Source organism: Plecotus auritus (genome assembly GCF_963455305.1).
Source record: "Plecotus auritus genome assembly, chromosome: 8".
Lineage (NCBI taxonomy): Eukaryota > Metazoa > Chordata > Mammalia > Chiroptera > Vespertilionidae > Plecotus > Plecotus auritus.
Window position 1 is genome coordinate 136,777,183 of NC_137782.1, and position 22,112 is coordinate 136,799,294.

The window sequence follows — 22,112 nt, forward strand, 5'->3', positions numbered from 1 at the left end:
ACCCACCAGAACTCTTTATCTGGGAATCTTGTCTCTGAAATATGGACAAGAACAAGGAAAAAAATTACAAGGACATCTAGGCATATAAAATAAATGTCAGATAGGCCAAGCACTGACATTCCTTTCTCTGCTCCCTGGAGAATCCCTTAAGCTCTTAACAGTAACCTTTTGAAATACTATTCTTTGAAGTTTGGTTATTTGATTTCTCAACCCATATAAAAGTAGCTGGATAGAGGAGGGGGGTATGGTGCTGGAGACAAATATACCCAACAGCAAGAAATGATAACTGACAACCTGGCAGAAAAGGCCAAAAAAAAAAAAAAGTATCAGTATATGTAAGACCTCAAAGCAAGACTATGTAAGGCCTTAACATAAGGATCAGCATTCTTGTACACCTTTATAGCACCTAAAGATATCACTAGTTCAGCTGAATATAAATGGTATTCTTAGTGTAATATCCTGGAGTCATCATAAACGATTTACTTATATGTCAATTATATTCTGTTAAAAAAGGTAGAGTAGTATATGGTAGACATTTTCATCCAAGTGGGTTAAAATTAAAATCTGCATCTGCAGCCATCTAGAAATCTCAGCCATCCTAAACTCTTTATTCCCTGAGGGTTTCATATATTCTGGGTCATAACTTCTCAATTAATTCTACACTCTAAGTGACTATTATATCAGAGCAAGTCTGTTAGATTAGTTTTCAAGGGTATAGATGCCCCCAGAGTTAAGTATAAGTTTGAGCTTTAGAAGTTTCAGAAGCGTAATGATTTCACCTTATTGTGCCTTTTTTTGAATGGGTTTTCCACTGTGTTCCTTTGAATAGTTTTATAGACATTTCTTTTTCCCTTAGATTGGTCGGTCGACTGAAAGTCCCATTGATTTTGTAGTAACTGACACAGTTCCTGGAAGTCAAAGTAATTCTGATACACAGTCAGTGCAAAGCACTATATCAAGATTTGCCTGTAGAATTATATGTGAACGGAATCCCCCATTTACAGCACGAATTTATGCTGCAGGATTTGACTCATCAAAAAACATCTTTCTTGGGGTAAAAAGCTTTTTTCCTATATGATGCATTATTTTATAATCACTTCTATTTCCAAATTACAAATAAGCGGAAGCTCTCACTCTTCTTACTCCTACTAGGAGAAGGCTGCCAAATGGAAGACATCAGATGGGCAGATGGATGGCTTAACCACTAATGGCGTTCTTGTTATGCATCCACGTAATGGGTTCATGGAAGACTCCAAGCCTGGAATATGGAGAGAAATATCAGTGTGTGGAAATGTATTCAGCCTGCGTGAAACCAGATCAGCTCAGCAGAGAGGAAAAATGGTAAGTATTGAGATGTAGCTCCTTATTTAGCTACAGTAAATACATAGGGTGAGTTGGACTGAACGCATTACATATTCCCAAAAATTGTTAAATCTCTTGTTGACACATAATACTAAGTCTGATTATCATGCACTGACTATTAAATACTATACTATAGGATAATATTTTAATATTTCAATTAGGACACTCAGAGTTTATTTCCATACTATGTTAATACTAGGGGCCCAGTGCAGGAATTCGTGCATCTTGAAAGGAACTGTGGGCCTGGAGGCTGCGGTGGGCCCAGGGGCAGGTCTCGGCCCATCCTCCACGCCCCCACCCGGCCCCTCCTGCCGCAGCCCCGCTCCCACTGCTCCCACGCGTTAACAGCGCCAGCCCAGCTCACACCCGCTGACGGCATGGAGCGATTGGGGCTGACACCAGCAGCAGGTGCGAGCGGGGCTGGCGCCTTCAGCGGATGCGAACGGTGGCTGCTGCCCCAATTACCCCTCAGGAGCAGAGTGAGGTGGAGAAGCCCTCAGGGGCAATCGGGGCTGGCAGCCTCAGCTCGCACCCATGACGGCACTGAGCAGGACTGCGGCACACAGGAGCAAAGAATTTTCAGTAACCACCAGAGGCTCACCCTGATGACAGCGACCAGCGCCCTGCCTTGGTCTGGCGCCCCGCTCACCTGCTCCACCATCCCGCCTGCTGCCGATGCCCACCATGTTCCAGCAAGTGCCCCCTGGTGGTCAGTGCCTGTCATAGTGACCAGCTTTTCGGCCGTCGGTCTATTTGCATATTAGCCTTTTATTATATAGGATATTTTAAAACGTAAGCTTTCCTAAATTAAACAGCACTCTGTATTTTCTACTTATATCTGTATTATCTTTGGCCATGATATTTATTGGATATATTCGACCAACTGATTAGCCCGGAAAATAAACCTATGTGGACACATGTGTTCAGAAAAGACAACTGCCTATTGATCCCCGCTTTTTCATGGTACTTAAACTGTTCATGCAGCCTATCTCTTTTGTTTTAATCATGAATTATCCTATATAATAAAAGGCTAATATGCAAATCGACCGAACAGCAGAATGACCAGTCGCTATGGCACGCACTGACCACCAGGGGGCAGACGCTCAATGCAGGAGCTGCCTCCTGGTAGTCAGTGTGCTCCCACAGGGTGTGCACCATTCAGCTAGAAGCCAGGTTCATGGCTGGCGAGTGCAGCAGCGGTGGCCTCTCCCGCCTCTGCAGCAGCGCTAAGGATGTTCAACGGACAGCTTAGACCCTTTCCCCCTGGGGTGTGGGCCTAAGCCATCAGTTGGACATCCCCCGAGGGCTCATGGACTGAGGGCACAGGCCGGACTGAGGGGACTTGCCTGCCAAGTGCACAAATTTCGTGCACCAGGCCTCTAGTCTTTAGTATAAGGCTGAAAAGAAATACATGTAAGACCAACACTCTTATGCAAATATCTAAAGCACAATGGTGAATTTTTTTTTTTTTAATTCTTGTTTCCTCTAGGTGGAAATTGAAACTAATCAGTTACAAGATGGCTCATTAATTGACCTTTGTGGTGCAACATTGCTGTGGCGTACTGCAGAAGGCCTTTCCCACACTCCAACAGTGAAGCATTTAGAAGCTTTAAGACAGGAAATCAATGCAGCACGACCTCAATGCCCTGTAGGGTTCAACACGCTAGCATTTCCTAGTATGAAGAGGAAAGATGTTGTTGATGAGAAACAACCATGGGTCTATCTTAACTGCGGCCATGTGCATGGCTATCATAACTGGGGAAACAAAGAAGAACGTGATGGAAAAGATCGGGAATGTCCTATGTGTAGGTCTGTTGGTCCCTATGTCCCCCTGTGGCTTGGATGTGAAGCTGGATTTTATGTGGACGCCGGCCCTCCAACCCACGCGTTTAGCCCATGTGGGCATGTGTGTTCAGAAAAGACAACTGCCTATTGGTCCCAGATCCCACTTCCTCATGGTACTCATACCTTTCACGCAGCCTGTCCCTTTTGTGCACATCAGTTGGCTGGTGAACAAGGCTACATCAGACTTATTTTCCAAGGACCTCTAGACTAACAGACAGTTGTCCTCCAGGACTGCATTATACATTTATAAGCTAAGTGAGTTGGGTTTTTCAACCTGTTGTCTACGTCACGGTTTCTCTGATCTGGTCATTTGCATTAAGATGAAGAATTTTTTTAAACATTTATAATAAATTGTAGCAATTTTTGAGCAAAAATGTGGGAAACTCAAGCAAAGGAATTTCCAAAAGTACCTGACTTCTGAATTCTGAGTTTTTTAAAATCTATTTTGAGGAGAAAAAGACAGTCTAATATGATGCCTTCATTTTAGTGTTTTTGAATCACCCATCCTCAGTGTTGAAAAATTGTTTTGTATAACTGAGGGTACTGTTGGTTCAAACTATGTTAGTTTACAGTTTATTGCAAACATTGTAAATTACAGCAACATGTATATTAACTTTTTTTCTATTTATCTTTATTATAGAAAGTAGAATGTTCTTGATAGAGTAGCATGGTAATGATGGTGTCACACTCTTGGTGTGAATGGTAGGTTAGTAAGCATAGCTCAAGGATTTGCAAAGTTAGGAAGATGGGCAAAAGAGCCTCTTTCCCCACCCCCATCTAAATATGGACTTTGGTAAATTAGAATACTTTGTAAAATGAAATTTATATTAATTACCATTGTGTAAAAGGTGTTTGTTTTTAACCACATTGAAGATGATTGGGAAAAGAGTTTTTTCCCTTAATGTTTCTCTCAAGTGTAGTACTATAACAAAAACTTAATGCTAAGAAACATTTTATATGCTCCTTTTGAATATGCAATTTAATCTAGATTATCTATTTTTCTCCCGTAATAACTAATCTGTTTTTAGTATCAGCAACATTTGGCAAGTTTATTTTTTAGATATAAACTGTGGTTCATCTGTTCACTGTTTCTAGAAAAAAAAAATCATTCTCATGAGGAAAAGCATAAATTAACAAGAAAGGAGAGTGACTTGATTTGCTTTTAGAAAAGGAAATGCTTAAATAATTATTCTGTCTTGGGCCTTATCCAGACATTAAGAAATCTAGAGAGATATAAAGGGTTGAATAGTAATAGTGCACCCCCCTTTTTTATCTCACAGATCAGCCTTAGCTTCTGGCTTGAATCCTAAGGAAAGTTGCCAGTGTTAAGGAAATGTTTGGTTGGCAGAGGAGTACCATCGACAGCAGAGTGGAGGGACATATTTGCATGATCTGTTTAGTCTCTAATTCCAATAAATTATTTTGCTCTCAGAAACAATAAAAAGTTTCTTCTCCTCCTATCCCTCCCCCCCCCCTTTTTTTAATGTATCACAAGGAAAGTACAGACAGTTGCACTACATCAAACCCTCTGTGGCACTTATAGAAATGAATACACTTTTAGATTAGACTGAATCATTATTTTAATCTTTTTATTTGTTTTCCTTTAGTTTGAAAAGTTGTATAATACTTAATTGACTCTAGCAAAATTTTGTATGTGGTAGCATAGCTTTAATTTATCCTATTAATAACAATGCTGTTCTGAATTTTCTTTTGGTTAAAAAAAAACAACAAACAAAACCTGTTGCTTAGAAGCCATGAACTATTTTATTTTACTTCAACTTGTCAAAATTTCCTTGTTTTTAAAAACTACCATGTGGACTCACTCAGGAAATGCATGTCAGGAAATTTGTATTATAAGTTTATTAGTTGTGATGTATCAGTAACTGCTGTTACCCCCTTTTCAAAGAAATATAACTAATTTTGAAGTTTTCTAGCTTGTCACATGCTTTGTGACTAATGCAAGGAAATCAAGTCCTGTGTTGTATTTGTTCTAGTCATTTCTATTCAGTCTATATATTGTAGCTAATTTTTATTTGCAATTAATTTATTCAAACTAAGTAAATACTTTTCAAAATAGATATTTGAATTTGTCTCTGTGCATTCGTTTTTGCATAACTTAGAATGGGAAGTCAGAAGTGATAATTTGCAGACAAGACTACTGCACACTTCAAAACTACTCACTTGAAATAGATGAGTTTGCATTTGAGGTACAATTTTAAATCTCTGGTTCTCTTCGGAAAGCATCTCTTATTAATGATTGAATTGAGGTCCTTCTCTACATTAAGTCTTACAAGAGAGTTGGCTCCTTGCAAGTTGCATACTAGGCTGTTTAAATAGTGCCTAATTACCAGAAAAGATTCATGTTCATTACAAAGTGCCTAAATTCCTCTACCAACTGGAAAAAACCTGGTTCATGTCACATCAAATTCATGTTTTGAAAACTCAGGTAATTTAAATCATTAGTCAAGTATTTTTCTGTTTAAGCATTTTGAAAATTTTGTTCTGTCACTTTGCCAATGCCAAATGGAACACTTTTACTTACAGGCTTGTATTAGGGCAATGCCAGTATTCTGGCCAAGGGAAAAGAGTTGTATTCCGGTTTCCTAAGTGCACTCTCAAGAAAAATATTCTTTATGGCTTAACTCTTTTATAAATATCTAATACCTAAACGTCTTAATATCTAAATGTTCCTTAATTTGTACAGAGGATTAAACTTCCCATCATCTAAAATGTTAGGGTCATGAAGCAAGACACAGTAAGTAGCCAGAGGAGGAGTCTTTACCAGGTTATCTTCTTGAAGCTGAAATTACTCATTTTCATCATATAAAAGTCTAATACATGTAAAATAGGATAGGAATAAGTAATGATGTAAACATATAATTACATCTAACATGAGTATTCCCACTCCACTCTTCCCTCAGGATACTTTAAGAACCATCTGTGATGCATGGCCTTCTAAAACATAGAATGAGTAAGGGCACCATGGAAATTCATCTTTATAAGATAAATAAAATTCTGACACTTTGGCCCCCTCATCTCAATGGATCAGGATCATCTTGTGCTACCCTACTATAGAGACCACTGGCTAAAAGATCTGTGACCCATTCTTGTGTTTATGTTCTAAGTATTAATCACCAAAATATACTATAATTGAACAGTATTATTTTATCTCCCACTCCCACTTTTGGAATTACTCTTATATAAGTTTACTTTAAGGCCATATGCCCTCAAATTTTATCCACACATTCTTACAACAGTTATTTGAATATCCACTATGCACCAAGCCCTATTCTAAACATTGATTGATGTAGCAGGAGGTGGGGGCGGGGGAGGAATTCCCTCTCTTCATAGGATTTGTATTCTAGTGGGGAAAATAGAAATGAATAAGAAAAATAAGTAAAGCAAGATAGCAGTTTTGAAGGGACAAATAAAGCAGAAAGGGAGATACGAAGTGTGTGTGTGTGTGTGTGTAGAGTGTTTGCAGTATTAAATCGGGGAAGGAAAAGCCCCACTGGAAAGGTGGTACTTGAATAGAGATCTGAAGAAGCTGAAGGATGTGGCTACTTAGGAGCAAAACATTTAGGCAGAAGGAACAATAATTATAAGCGTTCTAAATTAGAAGCATGCTTGGAATCCTATATAATAAAAGGGTAATATACAAATCGACCAAACAGCAGAATAACCGGTCGCTATGACATGCACTGACCACTAGGAGGAAGACGCTCAATGCAGGAGCTGCCCCCTGGTGGTCAGTGCGCTCCCACAGGGGGAGCGCCGCTCAGCCACAAGCCAGACTGATGGCTGTGGAGTACAGCGGCCTGCCTCCGTGGCAGTGCTAAGGATGTTGGACTGTGGGCCTAAGCCGGACTGCGGGCCTAAGCTGTCAGGCAGACATTCCCCAAGGGCTCCTGCAAAAGGGCCCAGGCCAGGCTGAGGGACACCTTCCCTCCCACCTCCAAGTGCACGAATGTCATGCACCAGGCCTCTAGTATTTTTATAATAGCAAAGAGGCCAGTGTGGTTCTGTCGTATGAAAAGAAGAGTAGTAGGTAGAGCAACAGAGGGTAAGTGGGGCATGGGGATGAAACTAAATCTTGAAAGATCTTCTGAGACTTTTGGCTTTTATTTTGAGTGAGATGGGGGCCATAGGATTTTGAACAGGGAAGAGACATGATCTGACATATTTTTAAAAGATTTAAATAGACTGAAGTAGGAGCAGGGAGATCAGTTTGGAGACCAATGCAATAATCCTGGAGAGAGATAACGGGACGTGGATCAAAGTGGAGTTAGTTTGAAGAGTGGTCAGAACCTGGGTATGTTCTGAAGGTGATATGAGCTGACAATATTTGCTGGCAGATCAGATACGGGAGTGAAAGGAGAGTCAAGGGTTTTCTCAGCTCCACCTAAGCAACTAAAAGGATAAAATTGTCATTTATAGCAGTGGAGAAGATTATGAGCGGAATGGTTTGTGGGGAGGGTACACTGCTTGTGGAATTGGGAACTTAGCTTGGACATTAGATTGAGACTGCTTTTAGACAAGATGTTTGCCAAGAGTAAACCTCTGCTTTTTTTTTTCTTTTTACTTATTACGATCAGTATTCTCCATATATTCTATGCTTGCTTAGAAACAAACAAAAAAATATTCCTCCTGGTTAGTGGTATACTTCCTTTCATTGAAATAGAGTTGGGACACCTCTCCAGTTTCTCTCTTTGTTTTAGCGGCCCTCTCAGGAAATGAAGTTCTGTTTTCAACTGCAGTAGTAACTTCCTTTAGCCAACATGTTCTGATACAGTTTTCTTCCCTTCTCACTCATGTACACCTTTTTCTTTAGCTCTTGCATTTATGTTCTTAAAAGTCCTCAGTTTTAGTGAATCTTAATATTTTGCTACTTCAAATCTTTACTGGCAGTGGCGAAGTACATGTGTTTTATATATTTTTTTATTTTATTATTTAAATATTTACGGAGTTCTTAAGCCTATTATATAAGCCCAGATTTTAATATTCAGTTTCTCTTAAGGAAATATGCCTGTGTTTGATGTCAGCAGGAAAGGGAGTAAATAAGATAGAAATGAATTTTCCTAAAGTAAAGTATCATGTCCAAACATTCTGTTAGATGATATGATAGGAATGCTGATTCGACTGTAAACCCAGCTATGAATGCTAAAGGATAAACTACAGCATAAGCCCTAACTGGTTTGGCTCAGTGGATAGAGCGTTGGCCTGCAGACTGAAGGGTCCCGGGTTCAAATCTGGTCAAGGGCACATGCCCGGTTGCAGGCTTGATCCCCAGTGGGGGGCATGCAGGAGGCAACCGATCAATGATTCTCTCATCATTGATGTTTCTATCTCTCCCTCTCCCTTCCTCTCTGAAATCAATAAAAATATATATTTTTAAAAAACTGCAGCATAAAATAATTCCTCAGGGCTAATCTTAGAGTGTTTGCTTTGTGTCAGGCACTGTTCTAAAAGCACCATTCTAAGTACAAGGTGGAGCAAAAGTAGGTCTACAGATGTGAGTGTGGGAACGTTTATTCTTTTATTATTATTTGTTTATCGTTGTATTATTTTCCATACAAACAATTGTAAACCTACTTTTATCCCACCCTGTATATTATGGATATTATTTAAAACTCAACACTGTGAGGTAGGAACTGTTCTCTCCATTTTACAATAGAAACCAGACACAGCAACGTCTAGTAACTTGCCCAAGGTTTGTAACTAGAGGAGTCAGTTTGAACCTTTGAACTCTTGCTCCGTATCTGTGTAGGCAGCCACCACATTTTGCTGCTCCTCCCAACCCCCACCCCTCCTTTATTTTTTATTTGATTGAAATTTGAACTCTATTTCTTTATCCCAACTTTTCAAAAATGATTTAAGGTGGCTTATAAACAAAACTTATAATTAAGATGAAACATCAACAGCAAAAATCTTGGAAAGGAAAATAGTTTGGTATTCTAACAAAATAAGATAGAAACAGAGTGGCATGAGTACATAAATAGATTTAATGACAGCCTGTAAAGTTGCTATAGGTAAGTCACAAATCTAGCGTATAGGTGTTTAGTAGATTATTCAATAAGGGAACATGATCAATTACAAGATCAGTGTAACTGCCAGAGAAAGCAATGGATACACTGCTGTAGCAACTCATAATCAATTCTGGTCCTGCAACCAGAGAAATTCACATCCAGGAAGTAGTGCCATTCCTTTATAAGCGGATTCATGCAGTACTTGTCTTCCTGTGACTGGCTTATTTTTGCTTAGCAAATATCCTCAAGTTTCATCCATATTGTCACATGTTGCAGAATTTCCTTCTTTGAGGTTAAATAGTATTCCAATATATGCATATACTAGAGGCCTGGTGCACAAATTCAGGCACAAATTCGTGCATGGGTGGGGTCGCTCGGGGTGGCCTGCGGGGATTGGGCCCCAGCTCGTACCCCCAGGCTCACAGCCCTGCAGCCCCGCCCGGCACCCCGCCATGGCCTGGTGCTGCCCCCTCACCTGCTCCACCATCCCGCCTGCAGGGCAATTGATCGGGGCCAGGCCCCCGGCCACGGCCACTGGTTGCCGTCTGTGGGGCAATCGGCAGGGTGATCAGCCCCCCGCCCTCACACCCACCTTGGCCTGGCACCGCCTGCCTCACCTGCTCCACCATCCCGCCATGGGCCTGCTCTCGTCAGGGCGCATCGGGGCCAGCAGTGCTTCCACTGCCACCCGCTGCCAGCGCCGCATCGCAGATGCCTGCTGTGTCTGCGCCTCCCCCTAGTGGTCAGTGCACATCATAGGGAGCAATCAAATTCCCGGTCTAACTCCCAGTTGAACAATTTGCATATTAGGCTTTTATTATACAGGATTCTATTTTCTTTTTGCATTCATCTCTTGGACATTTAGGTTGTTTACACATCTTCGCTCTTGTGAATAGTGCTGCAATGAAGATGGGAGTCCAAATATCTCTTTAAGATTCTGATTTCGCTGAGGCCGGTTTGGCTCAGTGGATAGAGCGTCGGCCTGTGGACTGAAGGGTCCCGGGTTCGATTCCGGTCAAGGGCATGTACCTTGGTTGCGGGCACATCTCCAGTGGGAGGTGTGCAGGAAGCAGCTGATCAATGTTTCTAACTCTCTATCCCTCTCCCTTCCTCTCTGTAAAAAAAAAAAAAAAAAAAAAAAAAAAAAAAAAAAAAAAAAAAAAAAAATCAATAAAATATATTTTTAAAAAAATATATTCTGATTTCAATTATTTTGGATAAATAACCAGAAATGGGATTGCTTGGTCATATGGCACTTCTATTTTTAATTTCTTGAGGAACCTCCTTATTATTTTCCATAGTGGCTACCCCATTTTGCATTCCCACCAACAGTGTGCAAGGGTTCCAATTTCTCTACTTCCTCACTAATACTTTGTTGTCTTTTTATAATAGTCAACTTGACAGGTGTGAAGTGATATCTCATTGTGGTTTCAATTTGCATTTCCCTGATGATTAGTGACTTGAGTATTTTTTTTCATATATTTATTGGCCATCTGTATGTCTTCTTTAGAGAAATGCCTGTTCAAATCTTTAGCCAATTTTTTTCATCAGGTTGTTAGGTTTTTTTAAAACTGTTGAGTTATAAAGTTTCTTGTGTATTTTGAAAGTTAATCCCTTATCAGATATATGGCTGGCAAATATTTTCTCCCATTACATAAGTTGCCTTTGCAGTGTTTGTTTCCTTTGCTGTACAGAAGTCTTTTAATGTGATGTAGTCCCACTTGTTCATTTTTGTTTTTGTTGCTTGTGCTTTTGGTGTCATATTTGCTGCTTCCCCAGTTTAATGATGGAACACATTGAAGGAATTGTTTCCCAAGTTGATAAAGGACTATCATGGTGCCTGGCACATGGTAGATACTCAAGAGCTATTTCTTAGATAATTATAGAAAACTGTTAGAACTCTGAACCATTTAGATACCAAAACAGTCTCTGAGTAGTAGCATTAACCAAAATAGTCAAAAGAATGGAGGTTACTAAAGCTATTTATGTGATCAGAAAATGTGTTTTCATTGGCTGAAAAGACAAAAATGGGAAAAAGGTGGAGATACTGCAAAAAGTGACAATAACTAGAAGGTTGACCGGGCTATAGGAGAAAACTCATTGGTGGTGCCAGAAAAGAACAAAAGAATTATCCTAAAGAAAGAGAAAAAATATCAATTATAGCCCAAAACATGTCATCCACACAGTCAAGTTTTTTGTTTGTTTGTGTTTGTTAATCCTCACCCAAGGATATTTTTCCTCACCCAAGTGGAAGAGAAAGCAAAAGACAGAGAGAAACATCGATGTGAGAGAAGCACATCGATTAGTTGCCTCCTGCACACTCCCTGACCCAGGGCCAGGGCCAGGGCCAGGGAGGAGCCTGCAACCAAGGTACGTGCCCTTGACCTGAATCGAACTCAGGACCCTTTGGTCTGCAGGATCTATCCACTGAGCCAAACCGGCTAGGGCCACACAGTCAAGTTTTTGAGCTTGTTAATGGTTAGGAAAGGCACAGAAGGCAGCCATGTTTGAAAGGAAAAACTAAGGTCCACCCACCTTATAATTTCCTAAAGTTGCACCATATCGTTACTGTGTAACGATTAATAAAAATATAAGATAAAAGCTAGAAGGGATCTTAACATAAGTTACAGATGAGAAACCAGGGCTTAAGATGAAGTGGCTACTAATTGATAAATCTGGTACTAGAAGCCCGGTCTCCTCTTGATTATCATGAACCTGAGTCACCAAGATTCCATTCAATTCCCATGTTTTGTTTGTTGAAACAGAAGTAAGTGCATTGCACTTTAATAGTTTCTATTTTTAAATTAGAAGTGTCATCAGCTCTTGTCATATAAACAATGGCTCCCAAATGTAGGGGATGGTTTGCTTCAGAAGTCTTTTCACTAAGCGGCTGCCTGGTTTGGAAATGAAAGACAAGAGTAGGAAGAGGGAATCAAGAGTTGTCCAGCAGCCCTGGCTGGTGTGGCTCACTTGGTTGGATGTTGTCCCATGCACCGAGAGGTCGCTGTTTTGATTCCCAGTTGGAGCACATGCCTTGGTTTCGGGCTCGATGCCCACAAACAAACAATAAAACCATAAATTAAAAAAAAAAAAAAAAAAAAAAAAAAAAAGAGTTGTCCAGCAGTTTCTCTTAGAGCTCTTCTGTACTCTACATGAGTCATTCAGCCAAGATGAGTGCTCACTCAATGACAAAGCTCTTATTTTACTTTTCTATTTACTGTGAAGTTAGCACAGTTGTTTTGCATACCACTCTCTGCAGGAATGCAACACATTCAGATACTCTACCTTCAGCTGGTTTCCTTATCAAATGACCTTCAGAAAATGAGTTATTTGAAATATGGTGATTGTAATGCTTCGCTAAAATTATTATGTTGTCAAGCAACGCAGAATCTTTATTAATCCGCAATATAATTGAATAATAATAGTAACCTGAACCCCAAGTGCCCACAAAGTTGTCTAAATCTTGAATTTTTTTTGATGGGCAGATCCCTAGGTGGAGAGACAGGAGTTGAACTGGGCTAGTCATACAGAGGAATTTCCTACAGAATGGATCCAAGAGCTCCCAAAGCAGGGATGGGCCAGGTGGCATTTGAGGAGTAATGGTAGGAATTCCTCACTGAGGGTCTTAGTAACATGATAGGTGCCCTAAAGTAATTACTTCCAAAGTTGAGGTGGCACAGGGATTGGAGTTGGAGTGCAGGGTTAGAGAACTTATTGTGGCCCCATAGTAATTATCCAAATGTCCAGGTGTGGAAATTATAGGAAGGAGTCATATCAAGAGACAAGACAGTTTCTTGGAGATATCTCCGCACCCCCCCCCCCCCCCGCCCCTCTCTTTCTCACACACACACCAAACAGCTGCTCCTAATTTGGGAATAAGTATAGCTTTTCAAGATGACTTTTTAAAAAGAAACAGTGTTCATTTGAGTATGTAAATTCTAACAAGTTTGTTAGTATAATTTCTATATCAGTTACACTACATGAATGCAAATGTTAATTATATTTTTGATTAGTTTTATTCCAATAACTCAACCATGGCAAGAATCCTTGAATTGGGTGCACCATGCAAAGTTGGTATCTAGTTGCAGAGGTAACATAGCTGTGACGTGATACTTGTGATGTGATGAAATGAAAGCCAGAGACGTTACTCTTGGGATGTGGCCGTTTGCAGAGAAGCAGTAAAAGAATGTTTACAGCTTTGGTATAGGCTATAGGATTCTGAAAGTTTGAGAGTTAACAATCAGGAGTTTGTCTGAAGGTGCTTTATGGTTTCATTATTGCTACTGACTTCAAATATGGCCATATTTATTTACCAAAGTGTTTTAATTCCTCTTTAAATACAAAAGGACCATTGAAAATGTCTGGGTGGAATTTTACAAACAGAAGGAATTCTTCAGACAAGGCTCAAGTCCAAGCCTTAAACCAGTCTGGCCTCTGATACCAGTCCTTAGATGTTCCTTTATCAAAGCAGGTAACAATAGGCACTTATTCACTATAAATAAACTAGAGGCTAAGTGAGTGAGGGGAGTTAGAAAATAGCAAGATAAGCAATCCTCCTTCAGAAAGGATCCAGTTATACTGAGGCCAGCATCTCCTGTAATTCTGTAGCATACTTTTATGTTTCATGCCTTGGCTTTATCTGTGGCCATGAATCTCATTACCTGCTATCCTATGGGACCAAGAAAATCCAACTCTTTGGCATCAATGAATTAATACTTGTTCTACCTCGTTTTAGTTTCTTAGGACTTTGGTGCTGGTCCTATCTAAAAGCAGATGGTCTCAGACTAATAAAGTTATGGCCTCCTCAGTTGGGGAGCTCAGTAACCTCTTTGCAATACAGCAAGGCCGGAGAATCTTAATTATAAAATTATCTAAAAACGTCTAAGGACATTTTTAATCATTCAATGACTAATGGAAAAGATATTCCATATTATTTATAGCTGAAACACTTCTGAAAAGACGGAGTTTGGGAGACAAAGTGTTTAGAGCAGTGACCCAACATGTCAAATTCCCTAAACAAATTCAGAGGAGCAGTTCCTGTTTACCTGTATTGGAACTTAATTATATGTTGACATGTGGCACTGGTTTGAACATCTTTTTGATCTACAAAAATGTTTGATTTAATGGGAATTCAAATAGAAAGTTGATCTTAACCTTTTCATGCATTTCTTCATTATGATGAATTAAGCCTGTTTGCCAATGAAATATACTACAAGATGGGAGAGACATGAATGAAAGGTTTGATGTAACATGTAGTCGGTTAAATTTTTACTCTGAGAATATTACATTAATTTCATGTTAGTCATTATCATTGCTCGTTATGGCTGACACTTTGAGCTACCAATTAACCTGGAATCCCAAATACCCTTGGTCTGATTTGTAGGTACTCCTGTAACCACAGGACCCAGCATTTGCTAGAGAAGATTTACACACAAACATGAGGCTCACATCTCATCCTATCTAATAAAAGAGTAATATGCAAATTGGCAGTACCCCCGCTATACCCACAAGCCACGCCCACCAGCCAATCAGGAACGAGTATGCAAATTAACCCAACAAAGATGGCTGCGGCCACGGAGCAAGCAGGAGGCTTGGGTTTCCCTGGCAATGGAGGAAGCCAAGCTTCCTGCACACCCTGGATGGCACAGGACTCCACTCAAGGCTACAAAGTTTCAATTATAGAAGATAAATAAATCCCAACAAAAACGGCGACAGCCACGGAGCAAGCAGGAGGCTTGGGTTTCCCCGGCAATGGAGGAAGCCAAGCTTTCTGCACACCCTGACCACCCCAGGCCTCCACTCAAGGCTACAAAGTTTCAATTATAGAAGATAAATAAATCCCAGATCCCAGGGCCTCCGCTTGGGTCGCTGGGGGGCATGGCCAGCCTGCAAACCACCACAGGCCCCTCGCCCAGGCTTCCCCACACCCCAAGGGAACCCCCACCCTGATCCAGTACACCATTCAGGGCAAACCAGCTGGCTCCCACCCATGTACCAGGCCTCTATCCTATCTAATAAAAAAGTAATATGCAAATTGACCGCCACTCCAACACACAAGATGGCTGCCCCCATGTGGACACAAGATGGCCACCACAAGATGGACAGCAGGGGAGGGCAGTTGGGAGGGACCAGGCCTGTAAGGGAGGGCAGTTGGGGGTGATCAAGCCTGCAGGGGAGGGCAGTTAGGGGTGACCAGACCGGCAGAGGAGGGAAGTTGGGGGCGACTGGGCCTGCAGGGAAGGGCAGTTTTGGGGGGACCAGGCCTGCAGGGGAGGGCAGTTAGGGGTGACCAGGCCTACAGGGGAGGGCAGTTAGGGGCAAACAGGCTGGCAGGGAGCAGTTAGGCATCAATCAGGCTGGCAGGGGAGTGGTTAGGGGGTGATCAGGCTGGCAGGCAGAAGCGGTTAGGGGCAATCAGGAAGGCAGGCAGGCGAGCAGTTGGGAGCCAGCAGTCCTGGATTGTGAGAGGGATGTCTGACTGCCCGTTTAGGCCCGATCCTACCGGGATCGAGCCTAAACGGGCAGTCGGACATCCCTCGAGGGGTCCCAGATTGGAGAGGGTGCAGGCTGGGCTGAGGGACACCCCCCCCCTGCCGTGCACGAATTTTGTGCACCGGGCCTCTAGTTAAGTATGAACATTTTCAGAAAAAAATGGTTTGTGACTTTGTTTCTTTAACGTTTCTTTTTATGTAGAAAGGTGATAGAAGTCTTTATTTGGGGAACTAGCTATAATTAAACAAAAGGGAATCTTCTGCAGTGACACCACCATCTTCCTGGCTAGTAAGAACACATTGACTTTTCTCTTGCTTCTGTTTGCATGGTTCATTTCCAGCTAACACAGCGTCTTTGAAATGCCAGCATTTACTTTTTGTTTTCTGGTGTTTTGTCTAAGCAAACTAAACTTATATGGGTGCCAAAAAGGTAATGCTATGTTTTTGTGAAATTTTAGGATATCAGTTCTCTAAGTGAAATTGGAGATAGTGGAGTAAGTTTGTTAATCTAAAATTCGATCCCCTTTCTGGACCAATTATTTTCTCATGGAGGAAAACTATTCTATGAGCAGCAAACATGTACTAGGGACTAATATATATTAGAATGAATGGATATGAGAGTATAGTACAATAGTGCAATGCATCATGATCAATATGACTAGAAAAACAGCTAAGAGCAAAATTATTTTGGGGTCTTAAGTCAGTAATGTGGTATGAACCTGTATGATTGGGACTGAAACTACTTATCTGTTTTCATTCTGCTTCTTAAAAACCAGGGAGTCTTTGGCAATAGAATAAGGAACCCTCCTTAAAACGGGGAGGTCTATGTGAGAAAGTAATTGCAGAGCCCTAGCTAGTTTGGCTCAGTTGCTAGAGTGTCAGACTGTGGACTGAAGGGTCTTGGGTTGTATTCCAGTCAAGGGCACATGCCTGGGTTATTGGCTCTATCCCCAGTAGGGGGCATGCAGGAGGCAGCTAATCAATGATTCTCATAATTGATGTTCCTATTTCTCTCTCCCCTCTCCCTTCCTATCTGAAATCAATAAAAATATATTTAAAATAAAATAAAATACTTGCAGATTCTTTATAAGACCTGAGAAGACAGTAAAAAAATAAGAGGATATCTTGCATATAGTCAGCCTTCAGTTAAATATTCATTGAATATTTGAGCAGAACTGGACTCTTCATCCTTCATGAAGGATGAAGAGCTATTTTAATTTTCTAGCAACCTTGAGATCACAAGATAGGAGAGAGGAACTCTTGAGTGGAGTAGGAAAGTAATGAGTGTCTTTGCTGACAGTTATGATGCACCCTTTTCACTCTCTTTGTCCTGTGGGAATCCTGGGGAAACCTCAAAGAAGAAAGCCTGTTGACGACTTAAAGTGGACAGTGAGAGCTGATGTTAATTTGATCTTTTTCCCTACATGAGCACCACAGTCTATAGTGCTCTGGTAAACTTAGTGATTTTTAAAAAATTAAATAAAGAGATCTGGAGAACAGAATTCTTTTTTTCATTCACCATGACAGTGGTTGTTCCACTGACTTATCTCTTTATTATTATAATAATTATTATTATTACCTTCATTTTTTATATGTTTTTATTATTTTCAGAGAGAAAGGGAGAGGGAAAGAGAGATAGAAACATCAATGATGATAGAGAATCACCAATTGTCTGCCTTCTGCACGGGAGGGGGAGAGGGAGGTGGTGAGCCTGGAACCAAGGCATGTGCCCTGATGGGGAATCAAACCATGACCTCTTAGTTCATAGGTTGACGCTCAACCACAAGCCACGCCAGCCGGGCAAAGACAGAGAATCTTTTTTTAATCCTCACCCAGGATATTTTTCCATTGATTTTTTAGAGAGAGTGGAAGAAAAGAGAGAAACATGGATGTCAGAGAAACACATTAATTGGTTGCCTCCTGCACACACCCTGACCAAGGCCTGGGCCAGCCTCCCTGGGCATTGGGCCTACATTGATTGACTCCAGCTACTGACAGCCACAGTCCCTGCCACCATGCTCAGTGGTCAAGCACTTGTACTTTCTTGATGCAAGGCCAGGCCTCTTCCAGCCCGTTCATCCTGTCAGCCTTCATCATTTTTCCACTGGATCTTCTACAGACCATGCACAGACCTCCAGGGACTGGAGGCACTGTCTCAAGGCCTCTGGTTGCCTAACCATAGCATTTCCCCTTCTCTGTATTTGCCCTAGTTCCAATGGAAAGCCATACACACCTCTGCTTTAGGACGCACCCCGCCCGCCCCCGCCCCCCGCCACCACTACCCCACCACTCAAAAGGGGCAACCCTGTGCTTATACCCTTTGAATCACCCCACTTCCTGCCTGCTGCTTAAACTTTTATCTTCCTTTGCAGTCATGGGAAAATGGCTCTGCCATCATATCCTGTGTTCTTCCTGGCGCTATCTAAGATCGCTTCAGAGGCAGTCCTCCAACCTCTGTCTCATTGGTGTATACAAATACATTTTTTTCTTTGTTTCAACAAAGTCTGGCTTTTTCTAATCAAAAGCACTTGATTTCAAACTCTTGCTATGAATTTTTTAAAATCGAATTTTGAAATTCAAAGCCAAATGATGACTAATGCGTTCTTGGCTGTTTTTTTCTCTCCCCATGACTCAATGCATGCCATTGACTCAATGGGTGGGGAGCCAAGGACAAGGGTTTACTGAGAAGGTAAATTGTAGGTTGAATATCTCACAACTGTTGTTTCCATTACATCAGCATAAGGTTTCCAGGGCAGGCTGAAGGGAAGCCAATATCAGCATGGTAAGTGTTCCTAAGTTTTTATGTTGTGACACAGGTACACCCACTTCATGTGAACATTTCATGGTTCAAAGTGAACATGATGAAGACTGAACTATTGATTCTACCATTATCCACGCAATTATTCAGATGCAAACTTGAGTCATCCTGGATCCCTCTCTTTTCTTCACACCCCACATTTAATCCAGCTGCTCCTGGGGACCACTCAAGGGAAGGGGAGACATCTTCTAATTTTTACAAAAGCTTTGTATGGGCCAGCAGTGGCCTCATTGCTAAACCCTTAGGCCAAGCCACCAGTGTCTGTCACTGGACTTCTGCCCTTGCCTTCTTTCTGGTCTCCCCATTTCTATGTTTGATCTCCTACAATCCATTCACCACAAAGTAGCCAGACTTGACCTTTTTTGTTTGTTTGTTTTGTTAATCCTCACTGGAGGATACTTTTTCCATTGATTTTTAGAGAGAGTGGAAGGGAGGGAGGGAAGGAGGGAGAAGAAGAGGGAGAGGGAGAAACATCGATGTGAGAAAGACACATCGATTGGTTGCCTCCTACACGGACCCTGACTAGGGTCAGGGATCGAATCTGCAACCCAGGTATGTGCCCTCGATCTGGAATTGAACCCGTGATTCTTTGGTATGTGGGCCGACACTCTAACCACCTAGCCACATTGGCCAGGGCTGCACCTGTCTTTTTAAAATATAAAGTAGATCATATATTTCCCAGCTTTCCTGCTTTAAACTCTTCAGTAGCTTCCCATTATTTTTTGACATGGGTCTGCCTCCTTCTTCAGCCTCTTCTCATCTTCCTTCTAGGCCTTCCCTCTTATTCTGTTCCAGCCACACTGCCCATTTTTTGCCAGGCTCATTTCTACCCCAGGTCCTTTGCACTTACTGTTTCTTTGCTAGTAGAGTCCTTCCCTAGATTGTCATACTGCTGCCTCTTAGCCTTCAGGTCTCAATTCTGATGTCACCAAGGAGCCACATCACACCCCCAAGTATCATCTAACCAAATACCTTATTTTCTTTTTCGTATCACTTTGTTCCTGAAATTGTATTATTTATTTGTTTACATATTTATTACCAATCTCCCCCTCACTTGGAATGGAATCGCCTTGGACAGGGACTCAGTTTGCCTTCTTCAACACTTTATTTTTTGCATTAAACAGTGCCTGGCACATAGTAAACACTCAGGAAATATTTGTTGGACTGAAACCAGCTAATTTCCATCAGAGGGGAAAAGGAAGACTTTTTTTTTTAACTTCACAAGCTCTAGTGGGTGCCTTTTTATTAGTTTGCCATTTAAAAGGAACCATTCAATTCTACTAGCTTCTTTGTAAGAGAATTATAAGTTTAACGCGACTTTCTAGTGAGACACTTGACTGTAGGATAGAACTATTATCTACATTTAGGCCACAGAAAAGCAGCTTTTCCGAATAATCAAGTCCGATCAAAGTATAAATTGTTAGTCTTATTTGCCAGGTACAAAATTTAGATGATTGTATGTGTGCTGGTGTGGCTTACCCTGCTGCAGATCATCTGCTATTTTAGGGTCCCTGATTGCTAAAAGTTGTTTACTTGATTTCTTTCATTTTAAGTGTGGCTGAAGAGGCAGAGCTGATCAGAGGCAAGATGTGAAAAGAGAGGCAATGTTAATGATTTTTCAGGCACACTGTGAAACAATTACCAGCAATCTTTAGGTGTGTCCTGTACTTTCAAAACTGAAAACTAAGCTCTCCTTGATAGATGCTAAACATTTGAATAACTGATTCACTGGAGAGTCCTGAACAGCTGCACAAACACTGAAGCAGGGACTTCAAAACTCTGCTGTAGGTGACACGTTTTAGAGCAAAGATGCAGGGAAATGAGGCCTCGTCTTGGTCAGAATAGATGAGGTCAAGCATTCTTTTCCATTCCTGCTGTCACAGAGTCTGAAATTTCTACCATTAGCGCTTCATTTTTTATCCTGGAGTTCTCTTTTTAAATGCATGCATTCCTGGACATATATTAGACTAATTCATGAAGATATTGAAAGTAATTAGATCCATGCTCCTTCCAGTGGGAGAGATTACCAGTAAGAGAGCCCTGAAAGAGAGAGATGCATCGGGGAAGACCTAGAAACACCAACTGTAGTTTTTCTGAACCTGGAATGGACCAGTACAGTACTGTAGTTGTTGAATGACTTTGGACAATAATATTGTGGAGCAAATTATTTAAGAGTAAGTTTTGTAATGTGAGCTACTTAATTTGAGAAAATAGATTTTTTTTTTAACTTCAAGTGTTGCTATGCAATATGAATTTTAATGAATTTTTTTTTTCTACTAGTAGTTAGGGTCCTAACAGAAAACAGATGGCATACTTAAATTAGGATAATTTAAGGAGGGTTTTTTCCAAGAGATTATTTACAAGGGAGTTGGTGGGGTGTAATGGAAACCAAAAGGATAGTCTAGGAACTAGGGGTTAGAAGCAGCAGCATGGGCTCTGGGGGAGTGATTATCAGGACCTGGAAAGGGGGTATTATTTGGAGCAGACCACCGTGAGAGGAGCAATGACTGACACAGCCAACCAGAGGCAACCTCACTGGGAAAAAGCCAAGGATATGAATGCCATGACCTCTTCTCTCTTCCTCTGGTCTTTGGCAAGGACTCCCCATTGGCCAAACCCAACTGGAATCGAAAGGGAAAAGGAGTAAATCCATAAAGTTCAGCTCCCTGGCAGAGAGGAATGTGGAAAAGGGTGAAGAGGGGATCTCAGGAGCAAATGGAAGATGTCCAGGATTCACCTGACGAGAAGTGCTGAGGAAGAACTATCCAACATGCCTTCCCCCTCCCACCTCAACTTCTCAGAGAAAAGCCATTTGGGGCTGGAAGAGTAAAGGATGTGTCCTAAAATCAGATTTGGGGTTTTGATTAATATGTTGAACTTACCTAATTTCAGCATCAAGACTGTGCTTATAACTGAAATCGATGTCAAAGTGGCTGGAAAATTTAAAGCCCTGTCAGAATTTTCACCCCAGAGTAGAGAAAGATGAACTTGCCCCTCCCGCCACAACACACACACACACACACACACACACACACACACACACACACCCTACTTTATATACATGCAAAGGAACAGTGGGGACAAAAATAAATGAATAAGGTTGCATTTGGGTTTTTTAATTGTTTTTTAAATATTTTTTATTGATTTCAGAGAGGAAGAGAGAAGGAGAGAGAAATAGAAACATCAATGATGAGAGAGAATCATTGATCGGCTGCCTCCTGCACGCTCCCCACAGGAGATCCAGCCCGCAACCCAAGCATGTGCCCTGGCCAGGAATCAAACCATGACCTCCTGGTTAATAGGTCGACACTCAAACACTGAGCCACCTTGGCCAGGCAGTAAGGTTGCGTTTTGATTAGATCAGAGAATTGTGCTTCTTCAACATACCACTTACATACTCTTTACCAGCTTTCTCCCTTTACAAGTAACAAAACTGAATTCCAGAGAACTTGATTCACATGCCCCATTTCAGCAAGCCATTTCACACCCAAATCCAAACTAGAAGTATGAATTGAGAAATCTGTAGGCTATGCAGCGGTAGGCTTACACAAGCAGTTTGCAGGGGGGCAA

General features: G+C 41.3%; 1 protein-coding gene across 1 annotated transcript in view; it reads left to right on the plus strand.

Moving 5' to 3' along the window:
• Positions 1-5,290, plus strand: part of PELI1 (pellino E3 ubiquitin protein ligase 1) — a 61,583-nt gene extending 56,293 nt beyond the window's left edge. The window contains exons 5-7 of the mRNA XM_080686483.1: positions 857-1,054; positions 1,153-1,341; positions 2,852-5,290. Of these exons, the coding sequence (XP_080542609.1) occupies positions 857-1,054; positions 1,153-1,341; positions 2,852-3,418 (954 nt within the window). The 3' untranslated portion in view covers positions 3,419-5,290. The remainder of the gene's footprint in view (positions 1-856; positions 1,055-1,152; positions 1,342-2,851) is intronic.
• The last annotated feature ends 16,822 nt before the right edge of the window (positions 5,291-22,112 follow it).